Here is a 13,136-nt window from a genome sequence, read left to right as displayed (position 1 = left end):
TTAGTTACTGCTGTTTGGACGTTCTACTAGCAATATGAGAGTCGTGGATTCAAATCCCAGTTCTACCAAACATGCTCACCCGTTCAGCCAGAGAGAGTTATATGTAACGGCCGATCCTGATATTCGCTTGTAAAAGAACAGTCCAAGAGTTGGCGGTCGGTGGTGATGACTAACTGCCTTCTCTTTAGTCCTACACTATTAAATTAGAGATGGCTAGTACAGATAGTCCTCGTGTTGCTTTGTGCAGCCCCCGCTAGTACAACGGTATGTCTACGGATTTACAACGCTAAAATCAGGGGTTCGATTCCCCTCGGTGGGCTCAGCAAATAGCTACATATGGCTTTGCTGTAAGAAAAAACACACAGAAAAACACCTTTGTGCAAAATTCACACAAATAAACAAAAAATACGTGGTTCTATTTTTCGTTATCTAAAGAGAACAGATAGTTTATTGTGTAGCTTTGCGCTAAAATAACAATTCACAATAAACTCAAATTTAATAATTTATCGCATGAATGATTTAAGTCGCCGAAACTCATGCGTTTAAATTAACATACCATAACCATGACGAGAAGTCGCAGATTCTGGTAACCAAGTTTTTTTTTAAAGGTTGAAATTTCTTAGATCAACCTACGTTATATAAAATATTAAACAAAGTCTTAAATTTATGAAAGTTGTTTACTAAATCAGTGGAAACCTAAAAACTCGATCAATGAGAGCTTTTTCAAGTTATACAAAACCTGAGCCAGAATTAATGGTAACCAAGACAATTAAAAAATTAATGTTTTAGATATATGTGGTACTCCTTTAAAAAAGTAAAATAATAATAATCAGAAACAAGAGCACTAAGGACAACCAATGTCCTGTCTAGAATTCTTTATCTGTTGTTTGGAAAGAAGGTGGCAGATAATTAGTTGGGGGATGGGAAAGCAGAAGAGTGGTCAAGTGTTATTAAATATAAAAATAATTTTTGTCCATAAAAAACCTGTATATATTTTTTTATCTACTTCGAAAACTCGAAATTACATCAAATTCTCTTTGCACAGCTTTGCGGTGGTCCGATATCGTTTTAAATTCACACCATGAGTTTCTCTCCTCAGAGATATTTCTTTCGATTCCAAACATATAGTATTAATATATGCCTCGGCTGTTTGAGAATTTTAAAATCCTTATATTATTAAACCAAGTAGAATACATTTTATAAACCTTCATATCACACCTCCAGAAAAGTTAACAATGCCGGGAATTCTTCAGAATCTTAAAAGACTAATTCTAATATCTCATATGAAAAGCTGTTTGGGACAGAACTTTCCAACGAGGCCTACCCAAGCTAAAGGGAGGACCAGCACCTGAAAAACCTCGATTTAATTTTTTAAAATCTTAAAATAATATTAATTAGAAAAAAGGAAATAAACCATTAAAGATGAAAATAAAACTTTTGTTAAACTAAAATTTTAAAACAATTACTAAATTATTTCAAGCAAATACTTTTCTTGAGACTGTCGTACAGCATTTGTTAAAATAATACACTAAGTTCAAGAGCAATAAGTGATTCACGATGCGTTATCGCTACCTAGTTCTAGCCATTTCAACTCTTTATGTTTGTGTGTTATAGTTACATTATGTTCTTTACGCACAAATATTTTAGTGTTGTATTTGAATAAAAGTTAAACAATTAAAACTGAAATACCCATTGCTGACCGATTTACAATGTCAAGTAATTGAAACATGGCCAAGGTTTTCCGGAAAAAGAAGTACAGAATAATGTCCTCCACTAGATAAATAAAGCGAGGTGATGCTCGAAATCCAGGTACATTTCTTCGTTCAGTGTTACTTTGTTTTCATTGTGACTTGTTTGGCAGACTTGGTCAAGTAACACAGCTGGCAACATATTCACTAGTAGTAGAAGTGATCGTCCTCTCGTCTACGCAGTTTTTTATGTTGTGATTAAAGAAAGTTTTTCCTCGCTGTGATTTAAATGTTTCCAATATAACTACACACAATATAAAATTCATTCAAGTTATGAATTACAGAACACTACCCTTATTTCTTTATTGAATTTATTATTTATAGATTTACATTGCCTGTTTCATACGTATAAAAAAATATTTTACTTTAAATTAATACAAAACTATGAAGTTTTCATACCTTAAATTAAATTCATCATTTAAATATTTATATAGACTTTCTTTGAATTCAATTTCCCCCACATCTGATGGCAGCCCATTCTAAAAATTCATCACCTTGTTAGAAAAATAACACTAATAGCTAAACGTACCTCCCACTTTGCCAAAATTTATACTTGCATTCCCTATTTCTACCATTCTCATCCTTAAAATATGGAGAAAAAAATTATTATGAATCAACACTATTTGTTTTTGTAAAGAAAAACATTTTAGATATCTTAACATACGCTTGTATGGTATACTTTCCTAATACTTTTATAATTCGTTCTTCTTAACGTTTCGAATTTCGCGTAAAGCTATTCGAGGGCTATCTGCGATATCCTTCTCTGATTTAGCAGTGCAAGACTGGAGGGAAACAATTAATCGTGACCACCCACCGCCAATTCCTAGGATACCCTTTTAGCAACGAATAGTAATATTGACAAAAACTTATAGCACCCCCTCTTGCTGAAAGGGCATGTTTGGTGGGACGGGGATTCGAAATCGCGAATCTAAGATTACAAGTCGGGTACCTTAATTACCTGGCTTTGCTGGGCCTCCTTTTTTGTAAGTTGTAACTGATTCAAAATTAGAAATGACCTGTTTACATCGTTATGACATAAATTAATGGTTCTTTATAAGAACTCTGGTATTTCCTGCATATCCTACACACACACAACTTAATAAGTTTTCAAAATACAGAGTATCTTCTCGATTATTTTACCTATATTTTCTTAATATAAAGCATGTTACCCCTTCATTTCATGCGGCCCGGCATTTCCTAATTCAAGAGTCGCGGGTTTGCATCCCCGTCGCCCTTTCAGCCATGGGGGTGTTATAATATCACAGCCAATCCCACTATTCCTTGGTAAAAAAGAAAAGCCCAAGAGTTGGCGGTGATGACCAGCTGCCTTCACTCTAGTCTTACACTCCTAAATTAAGAACAGCTAGCAGATTTGTGTGAAATTTAAAAAAAAAAAAAAACCTTCATTTCAGCCTCGATTACGCACATTGGTCTCAACACCAGAATGATTATGATAATATTCAGATATGAAAAGTCTATATGATACTGACTTCATACGAGTGTATTTTAACTCGTATCACGAAAACTCTCTTTGAAATTTACACGTTATATCATTTCTTTGCGCTGAGCAATTGTCTCCCGATATGTGTACGTTATTGTAATCATTACGATTTAAGGTAGAGAAACGATTTTATAGGTATGTTATTACGTACTCTGCACTCAATGATAACAAGGTTTTTCGCCCAATAACAAGCTTCATCAGGCCGAGCAAAACAAACATATTTACGATGCCCTAAGTTACACTACCTCTCATGAAGAGCTGTTTCGGTGTGAAGTAATTGATCACTTGAAGCACAATCAAATTCAGTAAACTATACTTCCGGCTCCTAAAACCTTTTTTCTGATATTATATCGATAGTGTCCAATCATTCAGTGCTAATGTATTACCCACTTTTTTAAAATAAACTTTGCTATGATTCAGGGCAAAAATTAACCAATTTTGCTCCCAAAGCAAATTGTTCTACACTCGTAGCTCGCAAGGAACACGCATCCGATTGCATACATCAGATATTCCACCAAACATCAATATCACAAGCACTCGTGAACTACATCTGACAGAAAACTATATACTAAATTTTTTGCAATCATTTATTCTCTATTCTTAACAATTCTATCTTTGGATCTTATGTTGTGTGTTCGCACTATGTATTAGTTCTGCACATCACTAACATGTTGACGAAATCACAAACGTTGCATTCCAAATTTCTGCCATCTGTCCCAAACAATTGCGAACAAGTTTACCTGAACGGTTAATTCCGGTAACTTAGAACACTACTTTAACCCTTTACGAATGCATGTGTAATCGTGAAAAAAGTCTCGATAATTGGAATTTTGTGCCTTAAATGATGATGCATTTCCGTATTCACTTAATAAAACAGTGAAAGCTAGTATTATATAAATCACTACTGTACTCGTGAAACAAATCTGTTTTATATTGATCGATATGTATACACAATAGTTCAGCACATATGGTATACTTTTGTAGATATTAAATTTGAGCTATTTTTACTGCGAATTCCTAAATCGCAAGTTTAAGGGTGTAAACAGACGACTCATGCTATTCATTTAAAGCTAAACATTATCTAGATCAAATGCATATACTGGCAACTTCAAACTGAAAAAATCATCCACTAACACTAATTTTCCTAGAGCGTATTACACAAAAATGTATCTTGACATTTTGATTGGAATGTCAACACCCACTTAACACGCTATTTTTTAATTATTCTCCCTATCATTAAACGTTTAGTTAACAGTCCGCCCTCCAAAACAAATCGATCATTTATCGTTCGGAACTTAAGTGTTGTTGTAATTAACCACATGAAGCAAGTTACGTATGTTGCGTAATTGTACGAATAAAACTTTTGAAAACCAATATTTTTACAATATTCACACACATCTATATATATTAGAATACTAAGAATAAACATTTTATTATCTTTTTGGTACATAGAACATTCCTCGAAGATCTCTATCCAACACACAGCATCCTTCGATGACAACTGCTATTACATCGTTTTCCTCAGACTTGTACCTCATACCCCGCGAAAAATTCTTTTAATACTACCCACTTTCACCAGATTTTTTTTTTTTTTTATCAAGAAGCGTCCTGTAATCAGTTTACAAAGCAATTTATTCAATACTAGCATCCAGGTGTTCAATAACAACTTTATGTCTACGTTGACACAGCTTCAAATCTCGAGACCTTGTAAAAAGAGAACTACTCGAACAAAATAAAAAGAGCCTCAAAGTTTTGGCTACTGATAACTTGGTACTTTTCTTTTTTTTCCGTAAAGGCCTAACAAATACCACACTACTTCAATACATTAAAAAAAATTCACTGTTAGTGCATGTTAACATCATTTCACATTATCCGTTATTTCAGAAAGCAACTGTCTTAGCAGGAAATTTAACTTTCAGGTTTAATGCTTTTTACATCATCCATTACCTTTAAAACTTTGAAAATGATTCCAAAGTACTATAAATAAAATCCACCTGTTGCTCCTTGGTTTTCCAGTCTTCGATATATTTTGTAAATTATGCTCGTCTGTTCCACAAATTTTTAACACACAATAGTTTGTTTTCAAAGTAATTTGAAATGATTGCCCATGTTTATCGTACCCTCCAATTTTCTGAAGTCATCTACTTTTTACAATCATAATTGAACCCACTTTCATAATTAAACTACTGGATGCTCTGGAGTCTTCCTGGCGATTTGGTATTCATTCTCCCACCATGTTTTTCTGCAACTAAAAAGGAGTATTTCATTGTAGCCGCCTAAATATTATAGCTTTTCCTTTCAGTTTTTTGTGACAATTATATACACTATTACTCAAAAAGGTTGTTACATGTGACATTTTGAGCTTGTTTGTCCCTTTATTTTTTCTCCGCGTTGCTTTTAATGCGTGCTGTGGTTTTTTGTCTTTTTTACGGAAATTTCTGTAGAACTTAGATCTGTACCACTAGAAATGGACGTTTCCCCTCCGCTTCTAAGTCAAAACAAATAAGACCTTCATTTTGTGAAAATATTTATTACCAGTCTGACTCTTCCAGTATACGAGCAACAACTATATACACATAATAATTAACTAAAAAATGTGTGCCCCCCCCTTAGACTGCAATAATATCAGCTAGATGACGTGACATACTCTCAACCAACGTTCCAAGTCTTTAAGTTGGAATTCTGTTCCACTCTTCAATGCTTGGCGTTAACTGCTGTTGGGGGATCGTTCTTATTCCTTACTAAACGGCCAAATTCATCCCAGAGATGCTCTATCGGTTTGGTATCTGGGCTTACACGTGGTTGCTCAAGAGCCAACGCACTACGTTGTTGAAAGAAAACTTGAACATTGCGAGCATTATGAACCGGTGCATTGTCCAGCTGCAGCCAAAAGCTGTCCTGGGAAATACACTGGGCATCCGGGATGTCCTAATACACAGAACCAGATGTTTTGATCCAGAATGACCAACTGGCTGACAACTGTAGAACAAATTGCACCCGAGACGTGCATTGAACCTCCTCCTCCTACGACATTTTCATCATTCCGCTGTTCTCCAGAAAGCCTGCGCACTCGTATCCGTCCATCAATGGGGTAGAGCAGAAATCTGGATTCGTAACCAAAATCTACATGATTCCAATGTGCGATCTTTAGATTATGGTGGTATCGCTGAGCCCACTGCAGCTTGTTGCTATGTCTAGCTGTCAGTTTAGGTTTCTTAACAATCCCGTCTTGCTCTGTATCCAGCTAGCAACAGCCCGTTTGGCACAAAATCCAGGTCAGTTGTTGCGCACGGTTTCAACGAGCAATGGTGACGATCATCGCGTGTTGTAGTGGTAAATGGACGGCCCGTAGGTTTTGCTGGGACTTATGGTTGCAGCTCTTCTTCTACGAACTCTATTTGACGATCAGCCTGAATACACCTAGTCATCTTACAATATCGCCTTGTTTCAGCCCAGCGTCGTCGTAGGTAACCATCTGATTTCTCAAACCTAAGTTGTAGGACCTGACCTAATGTCTAAAATATTTACAGTTGAAAACGCTTCGCCAACAGGTAGGGCACAAAAATAACACCAAAGTCCCTGGCTTTTATACCTCACCCCAGACACTGCGTTTGTGACAAGTCTCAAAATATTCCCATGTTTAAGGGATAATAGTAGAGAAATAAAACTTAAGGGCAATACACAGAGTTAGTTTAGTTATAAAATTATAGAAATAACCAAAACTCGCATTTTTCGAACGTGTAACAACCTTTTTTTGAGCAAGAGTGTACAATTTAACGGCCTCCTTCCGCCCCTTACAGCCGTCCAATCCACCCTTTCTTCAAATGTGCGGGAAAGCAATTTTGTTCAGGTTACGTAATATTCTTTTTCACAACATTAATAACTTAGTGAGAATATTTGCCTAAAGTATAGTCCCAATTATTCCATTAAATTCTGTTCCAAAGCTAATTCCACATGAAAATTTGTCCATATTCACACACATCTGTAGCATTTGTACACAGCTATCAAGTATGGGAACTGATTTTTAAAGAGACAATTACTATTTTTTTTTTTTGCAAATTTCTTTTCAACCGAGTCAAGTACCGTTGTTTCTTAGAATTCTGTATTCACACGTCCAATTAAATACCTATCTTCTTAAAAATGTGACATGAAAAACAAAACTATACATCTGAATTGTGTATACAAAAATTTAAACTATTAGCTTACATTAAAGAAAATATACAAGTATTTGATGTTTTAAATAAAACTAAATTCTTTTAGGGTACAGGTACATCATCTTAAATTTAGCTAAATTCCACCAGTATAAACTAAATGAAATTAATGTAATAAATATGGAAAATAAGAGAACGAGTTTTGGAAAATCCTCAATGCCAGAAACATACCTATTACCTTGACCATAGCATAGCTGGAGAAGCTATTCTTCGTCCACTCTTTAGCTAAGGCTAGTGAGTAAGACCGGAGCATAGAGGACCTTCCAAATCATAAATTACCTACCCCCCCTTTTTTTTTTAAAAGGCAATCCAACAGTGCATATAAAAAAAACTCAAAACTCACCTGGGACTGTTAAGCAGAACAGTTGTGTGGTAATCCATACTTACCACATTACCTTGTACCTTTAGCCTTTAGGCTAATCTGGACTACTACACAACTTCCTGGTTATGCCAGGATCTCTCAAAACTGACAGAACTTACTACAGGATGCTAAAGATTAAACCAGTTTTAAACTACCTTTAAATACATACCATGTTCACTCTTGGCAGGGAAGAGGGAAAAAACTGGAAGGTATTATGTAAAAAAAAAAACCTAGACAACTTTCACACTCACCTTTTGTGTTACCATACCCTAGCCATAGGCTATTCTGAAAGTTGCCTAGGAAGTTCCTGGTTAAGCCAGAATATAAAATACTTACTTTTCTGGGTTAGTTCTCCAAGCCAACCTTAACTTTTATACCCACCTTAACAATTCCACTAGGACATCATTAATACCACAAAATAAACAGATCTTAATCATAATTTACACACTTGAAACTGTAGTTACCTACCTACATACTTACCATGAAAAAAAAGACATTTACCATAACAATCTCCTGTTTCCCCCTTTCTTTCATCCTTCAAAAACGAATGCCAACTCTTCATTGCGCGCAAATAAGTACGTACCTTCGCTGCTTTTTTTGGTAGATCTCAAAAAATTCACACACAAATCAGAATTATTTTATTCACTGGTTAATTACAAACACTACTTAAAATACTTTAACAACAAATGGACATATTTATACAACTGAAAAGTGTAAAAAAACCATTACACAAGCAACAAACATCTGAATCACCATGTTGAAATTCCAGTCCATATTAACAAAAAATAAAATGAAAGAAGTAAACTTTAAATTTGTCCTGAGATTATCACAGAAGTCTATCCAATCTTAAAACTTCAAAAATTTTAATTCACTTCTTTCATTGTGTTAAGACAACATAGAACTAATAACAAAAGCTTTTATCTTTTCCAACCCCATGTTCCATCATGTCTACCCCGCAAGAGAAAAGCTTTGTTTTTTAAAAACATTTTCCAGAGAAGCTGATGTCTTCCCTAAAACATCTCAAACACTTACCTTTCTGGACTACCTAATACTAAATATTAATATGTCCAGAAGCTTACAAAATCAAGGGTTTAAAACACTTCTGCCTTTGGGCTTATATTTCAGACATGGTCAGCTTCTGTGCACTACAACAAATTGTAACAAAGACAAAATCTTCTCTGCCTTCCTTGTTGAAAAATACAATTAACAGCTGACAACATCCAAAAATATTCCCCTCCCATTACTCTACATCAACAGGAAGGATTTAAAAAAAACAAAAAAACCTAACATATTACTTGCAAACACCAAACTGGAGGAAAGGATAACTGACAATGTTTAAATCTGTTAAACATCTTTACCAACGTACTTTTAATATTAATTTCCCATAATTCCCTATGAAATCCATACAGATAGCCACAGATAACAGACCAAAAATTACAATAATAAAAGTAGAAACATGTCCCCCTTACATTATTGTTATATTACAGTATTTACTTAACGTTTCATGCAGGAGGGGGGGGGCTTTCGTCCAGTTTGGATCCAAGGAATCCTAGGTTTGAAACCTGAACCTACCTTGAGAAGGCTGCTGGGACACTTGAGATTGTGTTAAACTCATATCGGGCTGGTAACTACTGGGTCCTGGTATCGCTGCAACACCCGATGTGTCCATATACGGAATCATAGCATTACTGTTGTCATGGGATTGGACGGATGCTGTGACTGGAGGCTCTTCAAATGATACAAAAGGCTTGATATCTGGGGGAAAACAATATGTATACAGTTTATAGAACAGGATCCAGAGCCAAGGAAAAATAGCCTACTTCAATGATGGTAAGTAGCCCTCTGACCCCCTAAACAGGAGAATACCCTCACCTTCTAGTGTGTCCTGAGTTCCAAGTCCTGAGGCAGATGAGTCTGAGGCAGAATGTAATGAGGTGGGAATGATTGCTTGACTACTAACTAAAGAATTGGATGACTGTGCTTCTCTTACAGCTGATGATGATGGAAGAGCTAATGCTGGTGATGACGACGGTAATGCTGAAGGTTCGTACATAGAAACCTAGCAAAGAAAGATTCCAAACTTAGCACTTAGCTTCTAAAAGCACTAGTGGTAAAACTCTACACCAATTCGGAATACTCAAAAAGACTCAATTACTTACACCACTGCCTGCTGTCATGGACTGCTCCATTAGTCTGGAAGGCTCCAAATCAAAATTTGCATCGGTGACAGCTGGCTCCTCGATCGTAGCACCCGAATCCTGCTGAGAAGGAACTGAAGAATACATAGAATGGGATGACTTGTGTGATGAGTGAACACTTTGGCTTGACGAGATGGGAGGAACACGGGATTGGGTCACAGACAACCTCTGACTGACTTCCTGTGGTACGTCCCCAACACCGTCCCTACTGATATCACTAATAATTTCTGGAGAATCTGGCTGCTTTATCTTGGATGGCACCTGGTCTTCTACGTCACTGTTATGACTGGAGCCCGATCGCCGCCTTGGCCTCCCTCTTTTTCTTTTATGAATTGGCGGCGTTTCCGCTCGATGTTGATTACTCGATGGTAGTACCGAGGAATTGTTTATAGGCTGCTGAACGACCTCTTGCGACCCACCTTTATCTCCTTGTTTCTCGCCCCCCACTTCGGCAAGTCCTTTCACTTTCAACGTTTCTGCAGTCTTTAGTAACGCAGACAGCTGGTCTTGAGACACATTCACTTCACCATGATATATGAAATCTATGATAGCCTTCAAGTCAACGTACCTCATATCTTTCATAATAACAATGGGATGTTTGCAAGGATTATCTACAAAGAGAGTTTGGAAGAAAGGGCTACACGCAGATAAAACCACTTTGTGAGCCTTTATACTGACACCTTCACAGGCCAAAGTCACATCAACTAGGGCCTCGTTTGACAGCAATTGTTCAAATACTGACAGCATATTGGAGTGGTGGTTGTTCCACTTCAAACAAAACTGTTGTGTTCCCATTTTGACTAACTTTGTGGAAAATTCGAGCTGTGTAAAAGTAAAAAACAAACTTTATTGATTTATAAAGAAATTTCACAATTATATAAAGATGACGGGGGTGTACTTACTGATAGATATACACTTTGTAGTTAAAAAAACTTCAGTTTCAAAAAGGTAGAATAACTTATTTAATCAAGAAAAGTGCTATGACTAATGACAGTTTAGCTGAATAACATTATTCTCGATAAGTTAACTGTAGCAGGCAACATCCGTTAACAATTTGAATGCATCACCTTTATCAACAAAGCACTGGAATTCACGCAGCTTTTAGGTTACATATGCAGTTATTCTGAACCAATTAATAATTATATCATTACACAAATTCTTTTAAAATTAGAGTTGACAGGTTATACCAATACCCTGAAAAACAAAGGTCGTACAAAAGTATAATTTTTGATACAACAGATACTATGAAGTGTCGGTTTAACATCACCTAACTTCGCAATTCACATTTTAATGTCAGATCAGAGAAATAAGATATTTATTTAAAATACAAAATTACCTTTGAAGTTTAGTCTTCTCATAATTATTTTCAAAAAATACTTATCAGATAAATATTGTTCTAAAGGAAAATCAAAATTTGTTACTATTAATTTAAAATTGCTTTACGATTGACCCAGTCATAAATACTGTTAAAGATGGCGGCATAAAAATAACTACCACAGCATAACTTGCGTTATAGCGTTATCCGGCGTTCGTTGTCTTTCTACCAACAGCCATAATGGCCGTCAAGACGAATAGGCAAAAAAACAATCGTTGCACAAGCTTAGCTTTTGTAAAACTTGTGCCAAGATTACACTCGTAAAATTATTACAGCTCTTAGTTACAATTTACATAAATAGTGCGCCAGAGGAAATATTCAAATATTTCTCTTACCTACGTACTATGCGTTATTACGCCAAATTGACTGACAAGAGATTTAGCAACCGCTCCTCTCCACTAGCGTTACCCCGAAACAAAGACAAGACGCCAACCGCTTCGTAGTTTTCCTACACAGGTTGAGTAGAGGGGTTTACAGTACTTCTAACAGGGGCAATCTGTCCACTTTATGAACCAATCATAAAGCTTACAGTTCCCGCAGCCGACGCCCTATTATCAACAGAACCCAAGTACGCATATGCGATTCTGTTCGCAGTAGTATCCCCTCCCCCCAGTTTCCTTTTCCCCAGAGGGATATCTTTTAGCTGCAGTGTGCAGATTCTAGAAAATACGAAGTATCAGTTCTACAAATGTAATATACGTTATAAAAAACTCCAACTATAAAGCTGTCCTACCAAGTTTTGTAAATTAAAAATAAAGTGTGTAAGAAAACACATGTGGATTTATTTATTGCATTTGCAATAGTAGCATATTATCTTCTTTTTTCATATTCATGTTACTTAACACATAAAAATTAAACACGATCACAAGAACTTATAACATATATTTGATTTTTAACCCCAGAAGTTATATTTTTAATCGCCTCTTATAGTATTAATGGCGACAACGTTACTCTGTCCAATCAAAGTTAATATTTTCTTATCTCGCCGCGGAAACTGCCTTTGCAAGGAAACATGGCGTCGAATGCGCAGAGTAGACTGGGAAAAAGGATAGTATCCCAGGCAAAAGTGTGGTGAAACTTTACTTCATGATACTGACTTCTTTACATATTATCTATTGTACTAGTAATTACATCTCTTTGTGAATTAGATGAAAATAACTATGCTCACAAGCTCAGAGTAATAAATGAGGAAATTTTACAAATGTTTTTTGAATAAGAATAAACTATCCTACAACAGCTATGTACGGCACGGAACTTACTCAAATCTAACACTGAAGTTGGTTTAGTACCATGCAAAACGCGCTAAAACGCTAAGGATCTCTTTCTGAATTTTGAATATTTTCTAGAATTCTTATCACATGTGTATTTAAGCACTTGAAAATTAATTTTAGTGGAAAATAAAACGACTTAATTTTAATTATGTAATAAAATGTAAACACTTATGATTTTTTCCTTTCTTTACCAAAATACGTAATTTCAGTGAAGAAAAGAATCCATGAATGACATTGAGACTAAACTATTTGATTATTAATGGCGAATGAGACTTTACATCAAATCCTATAAAGCGTACATATCTTGCTGTTTCATTGTATGTACTTTAACACGCCCATAATACAGCGAACAAGTTATTCTACTACAGTCATCGATATATTCAATACTATTACTAGAGTAACGAAGGGCATTAAATTAGGTATTTATATTGAACATTTTAGTTTTCCTACTATATTTTTATCATCGTATTT

General features: G+C 35.6%; 1 protein-coding gene across 19 annotated transcripts in view; it reads right to left on the bottom strand.

Moving 5' to 3' along the window:
* The window catches only part of LOC143240284 (uncharacterized), a 100,447-nt gene extending 88,492 nt beyond the window's left edge, over window positions 1-11,955 (bottom strand). For 18 of the 19 annotated variants that reach the window (XR_013021692.1, XR_013021696.1, XR_013021693.1 and 15 more), the window contains exons 1-4: window positions 11,730-11,955; window positions 9,981-10,841; window positions 9,694-9,880; window positions 9,394-9,576 (exon numbers count right to left, since the gene is read on the bottom strand). Coding sequence is in view for 14 of the 19 variants with exons in the window: in XM_076482487.1 (XP_076338602.1) it covers window positions 9,394-9,576; window positions 9,694-9,880; window positions 9,981-10,814 (1,204 nt within the window). In the remaining 5 variants the exon portion in view is untranslated. Of the gene's footprint in view, window positions 1-9,393; window positions 9,577-9,693; window positions 9,881-9,980; window positions 10,842-11,729 lie in introns of those variants that run through there. The other variant, XM_076482496.1, reaches the window with a different exon arrangement.
* Between the last annotated feature and the right edge of the window lie 1,181 nt (window positions 11,956-13,136).

This window comes from Tachypleus tridentatus, chromosome 13 (genome assembly GCF_004210375.1).
Source record: "Tachypleus tridentatus isolate NWPU-2018 chromosome 13, ASM421037v1, whole genome shotgun sequence".
NCBI classification, from domain to species: domain Eukaryota; kingdom Metazoa; phylum Arthropoda; class Merostomata; order Xiphosura; family Limulidae; genus Tachypleus; species Tachypleus tridentatus.
This window is presented reverse-complemented; position numbering and strand designations above follow the sequence as displayed.